At 34.3% G+C, this 23,444-nt stretch overlaps 1 protein-coding gene across 1 annotated transcript in view; it reads right to left on the bottom strand.

The window, feature by feature from the left end:
• N (neurogenic locus Notch protein) overlaps positions 1-23,444 on the bottom strand; it is a 124,292-nt gene that overhangs the window by 22,033 nt on the left and 78,815 nt on the right. The window contains exons 3-5 of the mRNA XM_013311392.1: positions 16,965-17,242; positions 14,642-14,986; positions 5,210-5,372 (exon numbers count right to left, since the gene is read on the bottom strand). Of these exons, the coding sequence (XP_013166846.1) occupies positions 5,210-5,372; positions 14,642-14,986; positions 16,965-17,242 (786 nt within the window). The remainder of the gene's footprint in view (positions 1-5,209; positions 5,373-14,641; positions 14,987-16,964; positions 17,243-23,444) is intronic.

Below are 23,444 nucleotides of genomic sequence, written 5' to 3'. Positions count from 1 at the left end.
TGTTAAATGGCAGGAGCCAATTTAGTGCTGTAAAACAACGAGTAATTGAGACTCGACAATATTGCAGATTCAACCTTCATTGTTTCTTGGAAGTTAATATATCATGTTACATCTTTTAAACCGTAAGTTTGAGATGGCATTTTTTTATCTGAGTCGCATGTTTCTTATTTATCAAATTAACTGTGGGTTTCAGAGACCAAAATCTCTGTATAAAACATATCGTCATCCCTGTTATTATCTTTGACAACAGGGATATCAATATGTGTTATACATGTTAGGAAGAAAATCCGACACAGTGCCGGTGTACTGGCGCAACACTAGCTTTACTAAAATGTTGACGTTTATGTACCTTCATTAATCATTCTGACATTTGTCTTTGTATTAAAAGCGCGTCATTCGCGTCAAAGGATTCTAACTATTGTCTAAAAAAAAATATAAATATTTGGAGCCGAAATTTAGTTTAACTAATATCAAAGTAATAGCATAATTAGGAATAAAATGTCGGAAATATGTTAGTTATATCTTTGTGGACCAATATTAAAGATGTATGTTTGTTTATGATAAACTAGCTGTCGCCCGCGACTCCGTCCGCGTTGATATATAAAAAACTTAATTATATATCTTGAAACACCCATCCATCCATTCACATCACATCCATCTAATCATTCGCATTTATAATATTAGTAAGTTAAATAAAAAGCAGCTCTTCAAGGCATAAATTCGAAAAAAAAATTGTATCCTATGTCCGTTTCCTGGCTCTAAGCTACCTCCTCACCAATTTTCAGGCATATCGGTAAAGCCGTTCTTGAGTTATAAATAGTGTAACTAACATGACTTTCTTTTATATATATATAGATAGATGTTACTCAATTGTCTAAGACACTAGACAATGATATTCCCTATTATTCTCAGAACAGATATAACAATAATTTCTTATGAATATTGACAGTGGAAGCCTACTATTATCTCTATAATAAAACGTTAGTAACATCACAATAAAAGGACATACCAATTTGCAACTTTCAGTATATATCATTCACGGTCACCAATTAATCTTCTTTATAACAATAAGAATCAAGATGGCGGCGTCTTTGTGTAATTTGTAACAAACATAGCGCAGTATATATATTCAATTTGGCGATTATCGAGCAAACATTAATCACTCGATGGATATCGATATCGGATAATCGATGTTCTTGTTTCCCGGCCGCTAGTTGTTAGAGGCAAGTATCCGATTGAAGTTTCTTGTCCCTGTTAACTTTCCCGCGTAGCCGAGGGAGCTTGTTCCGATTTATAGATTAATGGTGGATTGGTTTACGGTAAATTATTTTATTGATTACACTGAGAAGCTCTTAGACTACTAGAGTGAATACTAAAGTACACTAGAGAGACGTGGATTGGAATCAAAACTTATAATTAATTTATAAGCTACTTTTATCGGCACTGCATAAATTGGAATGTCGGTAACAATTGAGTGTGAATGTGTTCTAAGCATTTAAAAGAACAAAATCATCAAATGACGGCCTGTATAAAATGGTCTCAATGCTAACACGTTATAAATCTCACTCGTAATTGGCCTAAATTTTTTCACAATTAGAGGCAATTACACACGCGTTCATATCATCGTTGTAAGGCGAAACATTCAATGCGCCATTTTAGGGCTGAGAGAATTTTTTAACAGATATAAGAAAACATAAAAGCAGTAATATTTTCAAACTAAAATTTAACTTTAGGAAATTTTAATTAATATTAATAATTGTTGGTTTCAAAAAGAAAATCTCTGTATCAAACATTCATGCCTTTATCTTTAAAACAACATTTTAAACGGGGAATTTGATCGCCGAAACCGACGGTGAATCGTTCTAACTTAGATTAAACTTAGATGACGTAAACTTGTGGACTAAAAAGGTCAATTTTTGATTACACTTACTAACTTAATTATTAGGTATTAGGTGTATATAAAAGCTTCTTTACATATTAAGATTGTGATGAATTTAGGGTATTTTTGAGTATCGAATAATACTTATAATCAGACGACCTTATTAACCCTTAGTTAATAAAATCAATATTTAACTTTACAATTAAGATAAGACAAGTAGAGTTCAAATTATCACTTTAGTTGTATATGGAACGCAATGCATGTTTATTCATTGAATTTGTTTTAAAACGATCACAGTGGAAGCCATTCCTATTAATTAAATTTATAGATTCGTATGTGTAAGAGGGTCGTTATTTAAAAAGAAACTTCGATTTATCTTGAATACCATAGTTAAACGGGAGAGAAAACTCGGTGGCCGATGAAAGTTAAATTTAAATTAATGTCTGATAAATTCAGTCTACTAGATAAGGCTCCACATAATCTTAAGTTAAACTTTCACGTCGTTTGTATCTGGATGGACAGAGAGTTATTTGAAAACTGTATTTAGAAAGGATCAAATGAAAAAAAATGTTTTATTAATTATATTACAAAAATAATTAGGGCACATCTTCATGCAATATAACAACATCGAAGATCCCTTTGTCGGTTTTCAATAGTTGCATCGAAACTTCCCATTTACAAAATTATTGTTCATTCTGTTCAACATAAAAACGTTATGATGCCCCTTTACCACTTACGACTCAATGGAGACTGGAGTAATGCACCGAATAAAAACACAACGTCTTGAGACGTAACCCGATATCAAGCACGCATTTATCTGTTTCGTTTCACAAGCCAAGCCCGGATTGTATGACGCTCTCCCATAATGTAAGACAACATTCAAAAAACAACTCTAACCCGTTAGTATAAAGATGATATTCGAAAATAAATTCCGTCCGTAGAACATGTAAAATAAGTCGAAGTACAGAGCGGTTAAGCGTGTAGTGCTCGACGTTAAAGTAGATTGCACATTGAACGTTATAGGTATTAAAATAAAATCTATAATCGTATAAAAATGCGATACAATTTAGTGATAATGCGTTTTGAACGCATCTACAGCGGGCGGACCCGCCGAAATATTAATAAGACATAAAGGATTTCAAATAAAGGACAAAAACAAGCAAATCTCTTTCGGTACTGTCTCTTGAAAGGCAGTTTTTTCTTTCTTTTCCTATTGAAGATTCCTTCTGAGTGGTCAAAGTTCTTTCGCAAAATTCATAAATAATTATAAAGTCATTAAATTTCAAAAGTATGTCGTAAAAATAATAATTTCCCTAAACATAGCAAAATTAAAATAATTTAAAAGGCTTCAAATCAATAAAACCTTCTCCAGGAAGCGCGAAACCTTTTGTTTTTTTATAAAACCGACGATTTTTTTTATGATACACGGCTTCCTTACGGTGGCTTAATTTATATTTTTGTGATATTTGCTATTGAAATATTTTAAAATTTGATCAACTAGCTGTAGACCGCGACTCCATCCGCGAGGAATAAAAAAATAAGTCGATATGTTCTCCCAGACTATACTCTAGATCTAAGCTGAGGTCCTAGGAGATCAATTTAGCCGTTTTAAAGATGTCGCGTAACAAAAATCCATCCAACTAAACATTCGCATTTATAATATTAGTAAGATAAACACAAATAACATAGTACGCTATGAAAAATAAATACGATACTTAAATCCGCTAAATATTACTTAAGTTAAGAGGTCACTGACTTATCAATGGATTATTATCTAATTAACACTTAATACTACGCATAGTTCAAAAGATAATTAACTAATTGTTGGATAATATTACATGATTAGACAACTCTTTATGTTGTCAATTTTTTGTACCAAAGAATATATTGAATAGATTTACAATTTATCTTCTGCATATTTGTAATTAAGTGACAAGCTAAAATATACTTTAGTTCGTTGTAATAAGCGTCATTAGCAATAATATTGATAGGATATGTAACATTGTTTTCTGATCTTATTACACATGTATGCAATTTAATTAGACATGTCGATTGTTTGACAGCCGAAAAGTAAGCTTTAACTTGAAATGGAACTTTATTTAAATGACATAAGGTTCATATTTGTATAGCAATTCGGAGTAATAAGTCAGAGTCAATTACGCAGACTGGCGAAGGATATGTTTTAAATTGATACAGTATACATAACTGTATTAATATGGTCGTGTGAGAAGTAAATTGTAATGAAGCCGGCAATGGACGTTGTACATAACAAAGTTTCATACGTCGCTGACAAAATTAACTTAAAGCTTTCACTTGCGTCACTCGGTTTCCGTTCACTGATTACTCATAGTGTGAAAACAAACGGACAAATGTTAATTATTATGTGTGTTTACGATTTACAACTGTCAACTTTGTTATTTTTTTTTAAATGCAAGATATGGCATCGAGAGAAGTAAAGAGTTTTAATATGTATTTGGTTAATTGTAGAATTATATATCAACATTAAATTCTATTGTTAAATATTACATCTTACTAATATTATAAATGAGAATGTTTAGATGGATGTTTGTTTGAAGGTATCTCCAGAACGGCTGAACAGATCATGATAAAATTTGGCATACATATAGAACATAGTCTGGAAAAACACATAGGATACTAATAAAGTTTTTTTTTAGTTCTGCACGGACGTAGTCTCAGGCGACAGTTTATTATAAAATTCAGACACGATGATGCTGTTTAATTTAGTATCCAATGAGCAACTTATTACGACACAACATCTCAGAGTTTATTCCTAACTATAAGTCTACAGCGGGTTATTCTGTGTGAAGTAACAATTTACGTGAGTACATTGGCGTTTGGAAACAAAGAGTCCCTTGTTGTCTAGTAAAGAATTACCAGTGAACCAATTAACGCTGCAACTTTCTATTTGTTTTAACAGATCTCACCCATTGCAACAGTTTTCAGGGTAATGCATCACAAAGTGTCACAGAATAATCTGTACAAAAAAAACTTCATAATAATGACCACATATAAAAATTATTGGAGTGACTGTATATAATATCGAAAAAATTATATGTCATATACATCATTTTATTATTTTTTTGTCTGTTTGTCCGTTAATAGTTTGTCCCTAATATTACTTTACTATTACCACCTACGTATTATAACTTATATAGCCAAATTAATGGCACTACAATTCACCATACTATTATTTAAGAGCCATTGACGGATCAACAGCCAGCAATTGCCATACACGGTTCACAGTTGTTACCGTTACAAATGGCTGTAACTTCTCAGTTCGTGTAAGTCTGTAATAGTTCTCTTACTCACCTTAAAGCACATTCATCGACGTCAGTCTCGCAGAGGGTGCCGGTGAAAGTGGGGGGACACTCGCACGTGTAGGAGTTGAGGCCGTCAATACATGTCGCACCGTTCTGACACAAGTTGCCGGGACAGTCGTCGATGTCTATCTCGCAGTTCTGACCACGGAAACCTGTAATAAAAGAAATTATATTATTTTAAAATAAAGTATAACAGTTTAAAAATATATTTGCCGGTCTTAAATTCGCGCGACGCAGCGGGTACTGCGCAGAGTGCCGATGTTCTCGAGCTGCCAAGATATTTGAAAAGACTAATACCTAATATCGCACTGAGCCACCGTGGTTGACTATCGCCTAGTCACCCCTAATTTAGGATAGGCTTCGAGTCCCTCAATATAGACTCAATGTCGACATGTTACAGATGTCAATTGCGGTTGTCAAATAATTGACCGACTTTGTTCGTTTCCTACCTTCTTAATATGGTTACCAATCTAGTCTACAATCATTTAGCAATGCAGTATCTAATTGCTGTTCAAAACTGCTGAGTGGTGAAGTACAGAGAGCGATAGTGTACCGATTAGCAAGTCCGAAAACTCATTACCTTCATTAGGCGAGCGTTCCCACGCGGACCACATGTGCGCTGTTTATATGTGAAAAAAATTTAACGGCCGCCTGACTTTAAATCCATCGACGCCTGTTTTTTCATGCGCCGCGTACTGCGTAAGTTAAATCAGATGCGAACGATATTAAGTTGTATTTATAGAATTATTGTAATTTATTTTTGAAATGTTAAATATAGTGCGGTATTTTTATACTTCCTTCTTAAACTGTTTATTTATAAAGGTATTGGTTACAAACTCTTAAATATGGATGAGTATATGCAGTACGTTGATGTAAGCATTTTCTTTTAAATATAGAGAAATAGTATTGATGTAAACATCAGTTATTTGCAGTATTTTATCATGGCTATGAAGCAAGTTTTTATCACACGACTTGTCGGCTACTTTCACTTTATTTGGATACAAGTGACAGGTTTCCGAAAACGTGTAATTATACGCACACTAAATAAATTATATAAAAGATAAGACGTTGCCCGCGATTTCGTCCGAAAATAAAAATCTAGCAATAAATACTGACTCGATTATCGATTCAGAGAGCCCGCTTTAACATTTTCGCACGAATTGGACAGGCGTGAATTGGAAACAATTCGGCGTTTCGTCTTATGAGTGTGCATCCCGGAGGCCTAATTTAGTCCTCTTTCTCTTCCCACCCTTTTTCTTATAAGGAAAGGCTGGGAAGTAGAAGATTCCGGATGAGAGGATGCATGGAAAGGGAAGATATTTTCTTTCTGTGCATCCTCTCGTGCGTTGTTTAAAGGTAGGCATTGCGTATGCAATTACGTATGTTTACGGGCAATGGTCACTTCGCTATTTAAGCAATTTCAGGTGGCCGCTCGCTCATTTGCCAACTTATGATATAAAAAAAACTCGATTATCATTGATTCGAATTGAAACATTAACCGTGTGTTTCAGAGACCAAAATCCTCGTTCAAAGCATTTTATCTTCGAAAAAACAGAGATGACGATATCTTTAAAACGAAATTTTAGTTTCAGAAATCAACCAAGAGATCAATTTAAGAGTGGTAGAACCCGCTTTAACATCTTCGCACGAATTGGCCAGGTTCGCCCGGTGAAATACCACCACCACACAGAAAACAGGCGTGAAGTGGAAGAAATTCCGCGTTTCGTCTGATGAGTGTGCGTCCCGGAGGCCTAATTTAGTCCTCTTTCCCTTCCCACCCTTTTCTTATAAGGAAAGGATGGGAAGTGGAAGTGGACTTTCCGGATGAGAGGATGCATGGAAAGGGAAAATATTTTCTTTCTGTGCATCCTCTCCTCCGTCGATTAAAGGTTGGCAACGCATATGCAATTGCGTATGTCTATGGGCAACGGTCACTTCGCTATTTCAGCGATTTCAGGTGGCCGCTCGCTCGTTTGCCGCCTTGTGATATAAAAAAAAATAAAAAAAACCAAGAATCAAGAATTGATGGTTAACACTAATTTAATTTTATATGGTTAAGAATGTTAATTCCCAATTAGAATAAAAATATACGATGACAGAAAACGAAACCTTCTAATAATATAATCCTTAGTTATGTTCTAATTTAATTAAATAAAAAGCAATGTAATAACCAGTCACGTATTTATATTATATAATATTGAACCGTTACAATAGATTTAATTCGTTGCGATCCCCACCTCTGACCCGCGGCTACCGGCGCTTTGACATCTCGATATTACATTGACCTTAAGGTCTGAAACAAATTTATTATAGATGCTTCTGTGTACCCGACGCTATCATGCGAATTAATATTAAATATTATAGCATCATATTAGCTTAAACCTTTTAAATACGTAAATAACTTGGAAAGTAAAAACTCATTAATAATACTATTACATTTTTTTATATCATAATGTGGCAAACGAGCGAGCGACCACCTGAAATAACTGAAATAGCGAAGTGACCGTTGCCCATAGACATAATCAATTGCATATACGTTGCCTACTTTTGAGGAGAGGATGCAGAGAAAGAAAATATTTTCCCTTTCCATGCATCCTGTCATCCGGAAAGTCCACTTCCACTTCTCATCATTTCCTTATAAGAAAGAGTGGGAAGGGAAAGACGACTAAATTAGGCCTCCGGGACGAACACTCATCAGACGAAACGCGGAATTGCTTCTACTTGACGCCTGTCTTCTGTGTGGTCGTGGTATTTCACCGGGCTAGCCGGACCAATTCGTGCGAAGATGTTAAAGCTCGCTCTACCACTGTTAATATCCTTTTCTTTCTACAGAGAGGCATATTGGAGATATATTTTAATAGCTTTTGCTAGCGACTGAAATTACTACTAAGGAATTATAAAAAGCTTGGTAAACTTCTTTCAGACTATGTTCTATAACTGAGCCAAATACCATCGAGATACCTTGAGTCGTTCAAGAGATACTTTCTAACAAACATACATCCATCTAAGCTTTCGCATTTATAATATTAGTAAGATAAGTAAGATAGAGACACGATTGCAAACCAATGACGTCATAATTTATGATTTCACTCGAATTTCAAAAATGCACACTAACGCCATCTATTGCTAAAGAAAAGTAAAAATGTAACTAATGCGAAGGCAAACTATTTCAGTTTGCATCACGATCATTATATAATGTCTGTGATGTTTTAATCATCAACAAATTTTATTTAAACCTCACCTATCCTTGTATGAAATGCGATGTGATAAAAGTTACCAATTTTGATGGAATGCAAAATCAACTGCCCTCGAGCTGTTAAAATGAATTTGTCTTTAACATATCGCAGCACCGTGTGAGAGGTTACGTCCGCCGTCTTTCCCATAAGTGTGAGTAAACAATAACTGTACGGAAGCCGTTTAAAGTCTATTTTGGGAATTTTGTAACACATGTACATTGAATAACTTTTGACAGCACATGTTGGATCGTTCGATTTGAAATGATGTCTTTCCCGAGTATATTTTTGCAAATTTAAAGGTTAATGACATTTGAAGCGTGGGAATTAGCAAATAGTAAATTAATTTGATGAACTTTCGAATTAGATTCTCGGAAAGCGATATTAAAAGACAGTTATTATATTGTTAATTTGATGCTACAATGAATCAAACTGTTAACAAGAATCGTAAAGACAAAAGCTTGTAAGATAACGGAGGAACAGTGGTACGCGTCCATTATCCCGCGCCGAACGCACCGCACGCACGACCTGCAACGGATTATATTACGCTTTGTATGATTTTACTAGCTAGCTCTGCGACCATCATCCGCGCTGACCGCATCAAAAGGCAAAACAAATCTAATCCATGCGTGCGGTGCGTCCGACTCGGGTCAATGGACGCGTACTTAAGATTTCCAAGGATTTTGTTTGGTTTATATATCCCTTACTATTTAATACTATTAATAGACTTCAAAAAAAACTTATAGATACAATAGGTTTTTTAATAGACAATCTGTTTTATTCTGTCACGCCTATTCCCACATTAAAGCCGCGATGACGTCATACTCAATAGGAATAACATTTAAAGAGGGGGTTTAGTCGACTGATAAATATGAGTGTTCCCTTCGCTCTGTTGAAATACGGACCAATTAATTCTGACGGCTTAATTACCAAGCATCACTTAAGAGCGCCCAAATTGTAATAGAGAACCAAGAATGTTATATAGAAGAACGTAAGTATTAACTTGAATAAATGAACTGGATGTAATTAAGAACAGAGATAGATTAAAGTACGGTATAAAGTACTCAGTTACTGTTCAGCGTTACTTGAGTTTATACGAACATTTTTAAAGCCTAAGAAAATCTATTCACGAAATTACAATGTAAATTAGGTGCATAAAACTGACATACCAAAGGATTCTATCAACAACCTACCCTTATCCCTACGGAGGGTCGGCTAAATATGTACTTCTCCATATATCTGTATCAACCGTCATATCTGAATTCACCGACTTCTTACGCATCCTCTTTCACACAATCCATTCATATTTTTGGCCAAAGGACTCTATCAATAAACAATATTCTGTTATGAAGAAAGTTCAAAAGACGATCTGTTCAAGTATTCTGCAATACCTTACTTTTATTCCGTAAGAGCAATGGAAGTAATGAACACTAGATTTACCACTGAGAACTACTGACGTAACAAATGTATTCTGAACTCTAATCCTATGAAAATAAGAAATAAAATTAAAAGTTACAAAATGCTAAGCTTTCTCAATCTAATAACTTATTATTTGTAAGTTATACCTTATTGCGTGGTAATAGAGTTTATATTCGAGTAAACAATTCAGTGGTGAAGTGATTAAGCAAAACTCATTGATAGCGCCTCTAGTAGAGAGTAATAGAGGTCATTTTACAATTTCCGGCACGAAAGAAGACGCAATAGACAATGTAACATACGTGCAAAGAATTTTGCACGCACTGTAAATATGTTTAAGATTCATTTTTGATAAAACATAAAATTGGTCGGGTATTCCTAGTGTGAGAATTATACGGCTAATGAATTTGATGGAAGATTTTTTCTTAGTGTCAAGAAATAGATTAGAACATATTGATATAAGATACATTGGTACTATTATATATATATAATAATACCAATTTATCTTAAAATGTTAAATTAAAATGTTATAATATACGTTAGCCAATTTGCTGATTTACATTCGCAACTATTTATAATATATTGAAAAGACATAAATTACTTTTTCAGCTTTCAGCTCACTGTACGTCCCCACCGAGGGGCTCGGATCCTACCCTAAGTTAAAGGTGATTAGGCCATAGTCAACCACGCTGGTCAAGTGCGGGTTGGTTGACTTCACACATATCTTTGAATTACTTCTCAGATATGTGCTGGTTGCATCACGATGTTTTCCTTCACCGTAAGAACGTCGGATAAATGTACATATTTTTAGACATTTTATTAGAATCCTTTGGAGCAAATGCGTTCATTATAAAGTGAAGTTTCAGACTGATTAGTGAGGGGCCATAAACGTCGACATTTTAGTAAGACTAGTGTTGTGCTAGTAAACCGGCACAGTGTCGGATTTTCTTCCTAATAATATGTGTAAAGCATAAGATTAAATAAATTAATACATCGGGGAATTTGAACCCAGGACCTGCAGATAACAAGTGCTTAACCCTTAAGCCACCGACGTTCACTATAACATCGTGTTCCCAATCGTTTAAATACTCATTGTAGTGTAGTCTACAATAACATGGCTTACATTTTATATTGTAAATTAAAACTAGTCCTACAAGTTTCCTTGCTAATACAAAAACTTGAACGTAAAGCTATAAAGTCTTTAGAACCGTTTACGTCCAGTTTCGTTAACTGCTATAAATATCTGAGTAAAAATGTGGTTTGTGTGAACGTTGCTTTACAAGTCGTGGTCGCCTCGGGCACCTTCGGGTCACAGACTAAATAACTATTAGACACGCAATGTACAAATTGTTTCTTTTATATTCTAACTGTACGTTAGTTTAAATTGTTTTTGATTATGAAATGACTAGCTATCGCACGCGACTTCGTCCTCGCTGGATGAAAAAAATTACAAGAACACATAGAGACTACATGTGTTCTTCTAGACTATCTTCTATATGTACGCCAAAATTCATCGAGATCCAGCCGTTCTGAAGATAACTTCAAACAAATATCCATCCATCCAAACATTCTTATTAATAATATTAGTATGAGTATAGTAAGATTAAAGAAAGTTAAATAGCGAGTTCATCTTTTTTTTTATTAACGCTAAATGAATTTAAAGTTGGGAACACTTCTAAGCCTACAATCCCAAGTTATGTTTTAAGTTTCATCATCATCATCAACCTGCCCTTATCCCTATTGAGGGTCGGCACAGTATGTACTACTCCTCCATACAACTATCCTATGTTCTAACTTTAAAAATCCTAAAGAATTTTTAGTTTAAATTTATATCGCTATTCGATTATTTTAGAATATAAAAAATGTGTTTATAAAATGATAACCGTAACTCCAATCTGTCTGTTCGATTGATCATTTACATAACGTTTAGGATAATCTTTTAAGCGAAAAAAAAAATATGTTGTTTTACAAGATTTTTACAAGAACTAAAACATTTAAGAATAATTTGTTTGAAATCAAATTGATTGAATGAAATGGATAAGAAAATTGGTAAATTTAGCGCCGCTTACGTAAATACTAAATGATGAATAAAATTATTACCAAACAATCGTATTATGAGTCTTTTTAGGGTTCCGTACCTCATAGGAAAAAGACGGAACACTTGTACGATCGTTTTGTCCATCTTTCTGTCTGTCAAGACCCCTTTTCTCAAGAACGCGTGAAGGTATCAAGCTGGAATTTATTTTTTTGTTAAAAAGAATGACAGTATTTCTGTATACAATGTTTTTGTATAATACAATAAAAACAGGTAACAAAACTTGTATAAGCATAAGATTAAAGAAATGGTCATCATCATCAACTCACTATACTGAGGAGCTCGGAGCCTACCCTAAATTAGGGGTGACTAGGCCATAGTCAACTAGCCTAGTGCGGGTTAACTTCACACATATCTTTGAATTTCTTCTCAGATATATGCAGGTTGCATCGCGATGTTTTCCTTCACCGTAATAACATCGGATAAATGTGCATATGTAAATCGAAAAACACATTGGTCCATGTCGGGATTCGAACCCAGGACCTGCAGATTGCAAGTCCAGTGCTTAAACCCTTGAGCCATCGACGCTCTTAAGAAATGGTTACATTTAGATAAAATCGCAATGACCGAGTAATGTAACGTAGCAACGGTCACAGGTCAGAAGTAAATCGACGACAGATTCAGAAATAATTGGCAATCGACCAGCCACTATCGATGCTAATCTAAACGTGAACCGAGAGAAACTATAAAAGCTTTGGAAATGGTAAAGTATATTTACAATTAGAAATATGCTTAATTGTGTACAAGAATTCTATTTTATATAGATACTAGCTTAAGCCCGTGACTCTGTCCGCGCGGGATTAAAAATAGATATTGGCCGATTCTCAGAGGTACTCAATATGCTCACAAAATTTCATGAGAATCGGTCAAGCCGTTTCGGAGGAGTATGGAAACGAAAATTGTGACACGAGAATTTTATATATAAGATATTTTCTAACTTATAGACTGCGCGGAATTAAAAAAAAACTTATTAAGTAGTGCATATGTTCTTACAGACTATACTCTACATCTATGCCAAATTTCAAGATCCGTTGAACCGTTCTGGAGATACCTTCTAACAAACATCTAAATTTTCGCATTTATTAGTAAAATACTAAGATATCAGATAATATTCAAATTATTTTGCGTATTTTTTTAGAAGATGAGCTAACTAACGTTAAACGTTAACAATTTTCAACAGAACAAAAGACAATATTTCTGCCTTTAAAGTACTGATTTCTTCAGAGCCAAGTGATTTTTTTATTGAAATTCCTCGTATCCAAGTTAAATTAGACAACAGGACGGTAAGGTATTTGCTGCATTTAGAGATGACACAATCGTATACTGCACACGAATATATATAACCCAGTAAATTGAACGTTCAACGATCACTGGAATAAGTATACTTTTAAAGTAGGACTTTACTTGAGCAATATACCAATACAGATGTTACCATGTAAGGAAAATTGCCGACCATTTAAATCGACCTAAACTGTTTTACTTTCAAATGCAATGGTTTTTTTTTGTTGACTACAAATTGGCTCATTGGAAGTGTGACACCAATAACTTGTCATATTAATTAGAAATAAATGATTTATAAGATAAACATTTAAAACACTATAATTAGTTAAAATTTCAACATGAAATAAATCGATTAAAATACCACAGAATTTTTTTCTGTGGCAAACGAGCGAACGTCCACCTGTAATCGCTGAAATAGCGAAGTGACCGTTGCCCATAGACATACGCAATTGCATATGCGTTGCCTACCTTTAATCGACGGAGGAGAGGATGCACAGATAGAAAATATTTTCCCTTTCCATGTATCATCTCATCCGGAAAGTCCACTTCCACTTCCCATCCTATCTTTAGAAGAAAAAGGGGTGGGAAGACTAAATTAGGCCTCCGGGACGCACACTCATCAGACGAAACGCGGAATTGCTTCCACTTGACGCCTGTCTTCTGTGTGGTCGTGGTATTTCACCGGGCGAGCCGGGACAATTCGTGCGAAGATGTTACAGCGGGCTCTACCAGTGTTAAAGAATGACGTAGAAGGTAAAATTTTACATGTTAATTTAATAAGAAAGTACTCCGTGCATTATGGATTTGAAAGAAGTAGTCTTAGCTTATTTGGTCCATCGTCGTGGTAAGTCTCGGTCAGTCATTACCATACAATACTTCCGACGATGCCATTATGGTCGGATAAGGGGTACGATTCCCTGTCTCCAGATTTGGATGTAAACCAGCCAAATGTTTAATGTAAATTACATTTCATTACTAAATTTGGTAAAGAAAATGCTCGTTATCGTTTATGATAAGTGGTTATTCTTTGCATTTGCCAAAAGTTGCCAAACTGAAAACAGTCGGTATATGTAAATTACTACGACTTCGTCTGAATTAACGAAGTGTGAAAAGTAAGGTCTCATGTGTTCTTGATTTTCAATATTTGTGTTAATTTTCAATTAGATGTATTGAACCGTTGCGAAGTTATCGTAGGTAACCTATGTGTACGTAAACGTACCTAAGTAAAATCAATGCAAACATGACTCTCTGTTGAAAAGTAGTCTATGAATGTTGGTATAATCCAAAGATTTCCAAACTTTACAACGTGCCAGGTCATTCGTAGCCTTGGTAACACCACTTTGGTAATATCTGGTCTTACCAATTACTCACAAGTATAAGAAAACTCAAAACTTACCAGGTGGACAATCACATTCGTATCTCAGCTGATCCAAGGGCGTACATCTTCCACCATGCAAACATGGTGATGGTTCACAAGGCACGTACTCCGCATCACAATCCCGGCCCGTGAACCCTGGCTCGCACACACAAGTATACGACCCGTGGGTATTAAAGCATCTCCCGTGATGACAAGGTCCAGAACCACTTGAGCATTCCACCACATCGTCGATACATCGAGGGCCGGTGAAGCCGGGTGGACACGCGCACGAGTATCCAGCGGTCGTTGTATTGTCCGCAACGCAACGGCCTCCATTTCTACACGGTTGGGAAGCGCAGTGGTCTTCGTGTGAACATTCGGCACCTGTGGAAAAATGTACCAATTATAAAAAAGGGTTTTTTTGGTTATTGCATAGCAAATAATTTTAAACTGACATCACGAAGCATACATCTTAACTTAATTCATAAACCATCGGTTTCTCTTGTCAAAAGACACTTCGTTATCCCTCTCAATCTATACGAGATAAAAAGAGACGGTAATATTCTGTTTTGCACATACAAAAATATAGACATCTAAATTTTTAAAAGGACAACAACCTTGGTTTATAATTTATAGCCTCAAACCGTTATTAATTGAAAAATCACTAAAACTTTTAAATTAGTAGTCAGTTAATTGACTAAGTTTGACGCGTAATAAATAAAACATCTTTTAATTACTATAGACTTAGATAAAAAAGCAATTTTTCAATCATGTATTTAAATAAAGACTGATGGGAATCGAGAAAACATGTTTATTAAAAATAAAAATAAATTTATTGTTAAGTTTAAACGAAATTGTCAAATCCATCAGATAATTAATTGAAAAAATTAATGTTTTGTTGTTTTTATTAAGTCTTGATAGAGTTATTTTTGTAACTTCATTTAAGGATCAAGAATATTGAATCGTCCTATAGTTAAAAATATTGAATCTATGTTTACGTCAAAAATTTTACTGTTCTCAAAAGAGAACATATGTTACGTACAAGTAAAAACGCATAAAATAGTAGGTTTTATAATAAGTGGTCCGATGGCGCCGGGAGTCGAATTCACAGTCAGTTTAATTGGAATGGCTGACTAATCGATGTGCGCCAAACGACATGTTGGAATTGATAACTAAACTCTGATTGCTCCAAATAAGCTCAATTGATATGACAGTCATTTCGATTTCTATTTAACTTGTCTCTGTAGACATTAATATCATAAATTAACATGTAATTGATGTCAATTTTGTCGTATTTACTATTAAATTGTAACCGAAAATTTTAATCTACAATTCGTAATAAAAAAATAGCAAATTTTCAAATAAAAAAATTAACTAATTAATAAATCCGATATCCATTTTTAGATTCAAACCGAAACATTACGTGCTCAGAATTAAAAACGATTCACAACAGAATACGTGCAAAAAGCTAACTGGAGACGTCTTACCAAAACGGAATGAAAATGTGTGCGGAAAGTGAAGGAAATTAAAATTTTTGCTCAACTACGAGTCGGTAATTGCGTTCACGCGGCTTTCAAGATGGCGTCGGTTTAGGTTGCATTTTTTTCTGCGTTGACGTGGTTACACATATTTCTTTTCGATGCTTATTTATTTAAACATAGACTATTATGTTTATGGCGGAACAAAAAAATGAAAGCTGTATTTAATTTCACAACCTTCTAATAAAACTTGTTCCTGCAATTTACTTCATTCGATAAATAACCGTGAAACAGATATTAAAATAATACTTGTACTGTATTTTAAACCTTATTACAATGTGTTAAATTATATAAATGCGTAAACAGTTACAAAAGTAAAAATTGGACAGCCAATAAAACATAAAAGGTTGCTTTTACCTAAACAAAACGTAGACGTTTTAGCTTCATTTTAAAGCTCTTTTTTATTTCCTAACATTCTTTAACCATATCGTAATTGATATTGTCGATATTAGAAATAATAATCAATATATAAGTAAAGCGATAAATCAACTCTGAACATATTTCTTTTATATATCATTCGAACACCTGTGTATTAATCATCTTCATACCGGAACATAAAATTCAACAAAATGTCAACAATGCAAATAAACTTATGTTAAATTGTTGCTAGGGATATGTTCATAGCGAACTAAAAGGAGGATAGAAATTATAGGTCACCGACCTTGTCTATGACATTCTAAGATTCAAATTTTATGGTGGCAGCACATGGTTAGTTGCGAGCGTATACTGCAGTGATTTGTGCAAAATACGAACCACTATAAAGTTTGGATGGCACTGTACCGTTTTAACTATAAATATTTGCATAATAAAACATGAATACATACCTGTATACCCTGGAGGACAGTCGCATTCAAAAGTGTGTAGTGACGTCAACCGACAGGTGGCTCCATTTAAACATGGTGCCGAATCGCATGCGGCTGGCACCCGTATCTCACACAGCGATGCACTAAATCCGAGGGGACAGTCGCAGGCAAATGACGGAGGGCCGCCGCCGACCCCTGGCCGGACCCTGCAGGTGCCGCCGTTTTGACACCTGGGACTAGACTCGCTGTGGCAGGGGTTCAAATGTTGACAGAACTCGCCGGCGTAACGTGACGTACAACTGTAACAAAAGAGAAATCTATTAATTTCTTTCTTATAAAAATAAAATTATAATTCCATACGTATCGCACGAAATTAATTTGGTTTTATATTAATTATAATAAATTGCATTTCACCCACGCATACACTATACGAAAACCAACACAAGTTAGAGATAAAATCCGTCTTTCGTGGAGCAAAAATACTTAGTAGAAGCAATATGAAAAGGGCTTTAGTAGTAGTGGGCTATCGCGAGAGCGGACGTCGTCAATAAATAACGCCGATAGGTGGCGCTGGAGGACACGGTCGTGCGACAGCATGAGACTATCAACTTTTGTACTGCCTACCTCGCTTACTCTATACACATGAATACATGCAAGTACACGTGAAATTCCACTGAAATTTTTGTATTAAAACATTTTGTTAATTTTGTTTTGTTCGCAGAGAATGAAAGAGATGCAAAATGTTTTTGTAGTATGAGTTTTTAGGTTGATAAATGTTTGAGTTTTGCATACTCTTTTATCGCATATCTATACTAATATAATGCGGGAGAGTTTGTTTAAACGCGCTAATGTCAGGAACTATTGGCCCGATTTGAATAAAAAAAAATTCTTGGATTGTCCTTTAATAGAGGAAGGCTTTAGGCTATATAACATTACGCTGCGACTATTAGGAGCGAAGCGTCAGTGAGAAATGTTGCAAAAACGGGGAAAATTTTTCCTTAGTCTCACTAAAACTAGAAATTGGCTGAACGGATTTATCTTATCTTGGTTTTGAAATGTTCGTGGAGGTCTAAGAAAGGTTTAAAAGGGTGAGAAAAAATCGAATAATGGTCGGGAACAAATTAAAAAAAAATCATTTTACGCAGACGTAGTCGCGGGCGATAGCTAGTTGAAAATAAGAGGAAAGAGGAATAAAAAACATTAACACATCTTATATCTAATCTCAAATAAAAGTTTTCCCTCATTATAATATTTTGTGTTAATAAACGAGTTTCGTTTTTTAAATAAATGTAAATATTCATAATTTACAGTAGACTAAATATACATATCGTTACATATAAATGAAAATCGATAAAGAAAGCATCAAGACGATCACAAGATATATAAGTGGTGTTCACAATACAATCAATGCAAGCAATCATGACGGCCGCAGTTCAACCACCCACGTCCGCATTAATATTCCGAGAGGCAGTCTCACGTTATCGTTACCCAAATTGTTATATTATCAGCATTTGTGGGAAAATCATCGATTCCATAGACATTCGGTGTCCCATCTACAAGAAATTCTCATAGAAATAGTTGGAATTTTTAAGAAAAGTAATATGGAATCCAATTTTTTTTAGTGTTTATTTATGAACTGTAATTTTGTAACGATTTTTTCTTACAAACATGTTATGATAAGAAAATTTAAAATGAATACTGGTTGAAAATAAAAAAAATACTTATAATTAGAGCTCAATGACACGCCGTAAAAAAATGAGTTGTAACAACTCACTTGTTAAAATCGGTTCAGTCGTTTGTTTACGTTATAAAAGGTCACAAAGTCAAATTAAACGAAAGGTCAAATACATAAAAAAATAGTAACAAACTTGTGAAAAATCTTCTTTATTAATCATATAATAAATAATAATATCTTATTAATATTATAAATCAGAATGTTTGGATGTATGGATGAATTTTTGTTTGAAGGTATCGCCATAACGGCTGTATGGATCTCACTGAAATTTGTCACAGATGTAGAACATAGTCTGGAAGAACACATAGCTACTATAATATTTTTTTTTAATTTCGCGTGTACGGACTCGCAGCCGATAGTTAGTGGATTATAAAACGTAACCTTACTTTTACAAAAAAACCATATTAGGTAAATATATTTATCTGTAACAAGGTTCAATATTAAGGGATTTAAAATTATAATTTTTGAATTTCGAAATAATATTTTTTTAAGGACACGAAGCAAAACAATCTGGTACAAATAAACGTACTGGCAAGCAAAGATGCAGACAAGAGAAATACATTGACCATAAATACAATAGCTTTCAAAGAATATTCAAAGAGAACACAATTGTTGTTGCACTTCGTATCCATGATGCATGAGGTTGAATATCCAGTGCGGCTTGTAAGTTGTGATGCGTGGGCGGCACGGGCCGCACCTCACACCCACGCGTTGACCTCACAGGAATAAGGTGCTTGCACTCTACGTCCAAGTTGCAACCAACATATTATAGCTACTGATAATCGTATTAAAACTAGTTGTATGGGACTTTGTCTACGTGAATTTAAGAAAAAATCTCTGGTACAAATTTCATCCATATTAGTTTAGCCATTTTGGAGATATTTTCGCATTAATAATAAGAAAGATTACTTTTCCTAATGGAATTTATAAACTTGTCGGTTCATTTTGATCTTAGTTTTCGGGTGTCTTCAAACAATGGATCTACAATTAAGTAATTAAACCAAAATATATCCAATCGTCAACCAATTAGCAAAAAACTAGAACAATGAAACGTATCGTCGTGTCGAATGGTAACGATAAATTAAATTAAACGGTCCCGTACAATAATTGCATGATGAATACGTGAGAAAATTATTTAATAGAGTATGTATCGTGTTTATGACGGTTGGTTAGGTTTAAAATGAAAGACGACGACCACCGAGTCGTTAATTACGGTATAACGAGACATGGCAACATCGCGGAATGATGACAGCGCCCTCTATGCCCGAGCTACCTGCAAGCGGTTATCTTTTTAACAAACTGCAGCCGCCTCGGCTTTGTTCGATGCGCTGTTAGAAACTAAATCTTCATTACCGTACCAACTATAAATTAATTTCGTGCCCATACTATGAATTACGTTAAAATTCTTTAAATGTTTTACAGCTAACTAAAACATTCTACGTTATCTGAGAGTCATTTTAATCCTTCTACTAATACTTACTTACTTATACTATAAATGCGAATGTTTAGATTGATGGATGGATGGGTGGATGTTTGATTGAAAGTATCGCGAGAACGACTGTATGGATCTCGCTGAAATGGCATAGATGTAGAACATTGTCTGGAAGAACACATAGGCTATTCATCAAGTTTTTTTTTTTTAATTCTTCGCGGACGGAGTCGCGGCTACAGCCAGTTGTTTATATTCACAGTTCTTGTCTGATAATTGCCTATTAAATATCGATGTAAATTTTTGATTGAAATCTTAAACGTTAAACATAAAAGGAATCATTAGGAAAATACCATTTTAAACGTCAAATCGGTTTAGACATTTTTTAAATCGTTAGTTGTGGTTACTAAGACGCTACATTAACTCCCCAACATAACTTTAATTATTGAAGCTATGTTAGTGTAGGAAAGTAATTCAAGGCTAAGCTTGTCGTGTGTAGCCTAGCTTGCGGGGGTAATAACTCAACTGCACCGACAGGGTATCCCGTGTCCCGAGATCTCTAGCTAAGTACACTCGCGTACAAAATTCGCTTGATATTTCCTATAAGTTTTTTATATATAAACATGAATTTTTTAAAATCACAAAACTTGTTTTTCAAAAATGTCTATTTCTTAATAAACATTTATTGTTTTAATTTGGTGATTATTTTTAAAAAGGTCGATGATTCTATAACCAGTCTAGACATTTGTAATAGGCTAATAGAAAAAAACTTGCATATGCAGGTTTTTAAATTTTGAAAATGTTTGGATCCTTTTTACCGAATAGGTCGCTCAATTTATCGAAATTAAGGTATTTTTAACCAATACGATTATTTTAACAGTTTAAATACTTTAATGAAGGCTTTAGATGAAAGTACGTAAAGGGGTTTTTTCCTAATTTTTTTATCTACAACTCTCACTCTGACATTTCCCCAAAAATGTAGAAACCTCATTTTTGGGATCTTGAATTTTTTTTCCAAAAATAGTATCGATAGGGACATTATATAAGAAATAACAAAGGTAATAATACGATACTATTTATTGGTATTATATAAATTACTGGTCATAAGAGTACGATTTACAATTTTTTTTTCTAAATCCATTTTTTTAAGTAAAAAAAAACTTATATGTATTTACAGCTTTCTGTATACATTATGTTTTGTTAGAAATGTTTCGTCAATGGAAACTCTCGGTAATATAATGAGAGATGCATATTACGACAGTCGGTGGCAGGTGGCAGGCAGCGAGGACAAATATTAGCCGAGACAGCGGCTTCGTGGAATCAACTCCGCTACCTGATGTTGACTAATTAAACAAAACGAACTGTAAACGTCATTTAAGATGAGTATAATACGTCTTAGCTAAGTATACATACCTAAAATATATTTAAATTATACGAAAGGTATTAAAAAATAAAAAAAAGCGGTAGGCTTTTCCACGGTACATTCCTTTTTTGTAATAACAGATCAAAATAAAAAAAATTATCGCGATGACAATAGCTTAATGATACTCGTATTATAATTATAATCTTACTAATATTATAAATAAACCGAGCGCATCGTGAGAAGGTTCCTGTCTCTGCAGCCCTGACCACTGGTTGTTTGAGTCATGGGATTCCGCAGCCGGTGGTGTTCTATTTTTAATATAGTATATTTTGTATATTTTTATTTTATATATGAAATGTACTATATTAAGAATAAGATTAATAAACGAATACGAAATAATAATGTTATAAATAAATATTTAGAAGGTATCTCTAGAACGGCTGAATGGAACTCGCTAAAATTTAGCATGGAAGTACCATAAGTTACTAAGTTTTTATTATCACGTGCGAACAAAGTCGCGGACAGATAGTATAACTATAAAATTGAGCCATTTTTCTCTAACCTAACCAGCAACATACGTCAATCAAGTTAGTTTCCTGCTGTGCTGTTAGTATGGTCAAGTGCAGTTACGTATTCCTTAATCGGAGTTAAAAAACTCATTTGTGCAATAAGTAAACATTTCTTCCTGTTAATGTAACCTTAAACGTATGGATAACTGTTAACTGAGCGTCTGAACAATTCTAGTTATGTTGAGTTGGATCCTTCATACGTTCACAGACAGATTAGGTAGTATTATAAGAGTTTAACACCTTTTAACACATATCACAGTACCGTTGGTCCAGTGAAATCATACCTTAATAAAAACTACTGCGAATGACTGCGAAATTCATACATCATCAGGTCTCTATACATCCCCACTGAAGGGCTCGGAGCCTACTTTAAGTTGCGGTTGACTAGGCCATAGTCCACCACGCTGGTAAAGTGCGGGTTGGTTGATTTAACACATATCTTTGAATTTCTTCTTAGATATGTGCAGGTTGCATCACGATGTTTTCCTTTATAGCAAGAATGTCGGATAAATGTACATTTGTTAATCGGAAATCAAAAAACACATTGGTACATGACGGGGCTCGAGCACAGGACCTGCAGATTGCAAGTCAAGTGCTTAACTCACTGAGCCACCGACGCTCATTAACTTTTACGACGAAATTACTTTTAATAAATATTTATTTCAGAATATGTAACAAAATAATTACTTGATAAATAGTCAATCAAAATAAGAGACAAAAGTTGACTTGGAGTCCAATTAAAGGTAGCACAAAGTAAGCCCGCGGCGTTTACAATCAAAATAAAAGACCCGAAGGACCATAAACTGTCCGGTAGCGGCGCCGGCGACCATACCTCATCCCCTGTCTGACAACTTACAGAGCTTAAAGCTTAAAACATGAAGCTTTTATTATCTGCCTATGCTTTGTATGCAGATTTTCAAACAACTACGTTTCTTTAAATTGTAGGTAGCTTATTTTTTTGGTCAAAGTTGTAATAAACTTGAATTTATGTTTTCTGTTCTTTATGCGGGATTTCTAATGTCAGTCTAGCACTTCTTGTTTTACATAAATTTTATATTGAAATATATCTTATCGTTCAATCAAGGTGTGGGCTAGAACCGGCATTATTTTTAGTGGTGATAAAATTTCATAGTTTAATAGTTTTACAAGTAACAATTTTCGTGAATTTCGTATTAATAAAATTTTTTTATTTGAAGTTTATATAGCGTGTGTGCAGATTTTATGTTCGTCCTTCGAGTCGGACTTCCCGCTCCCTGTAAATCTTTGAGATAGAGCCTTGTAGACATAAGACGATAAGGCTCTCACGAACCGTAATTGACATTATAAGAAAAGCATCGGACTTTTACTGTTTATAATTTTATGATAGTGTCCCAAGTTATAAAATAGATAAACGCTGATAAAATCT

This window comes from Papilio xuthus, unplaced genomic scaffold, assembly GCF_000836235.2.
Source record: "Papilio xuthus unplaced genomic scaffold, Pxut_1.1 DF827680.1, whole genome shotgun sequence".
Lineage (NCBI taxonomy): Eukaryota > Metazoa > Arthropoda > Insecta > Lepidoptera > Papilionidae > Papilio > Papilio xuthus.
This window is presented reverse-complemented; position numbering and strand designations above follow the sequence as displayed.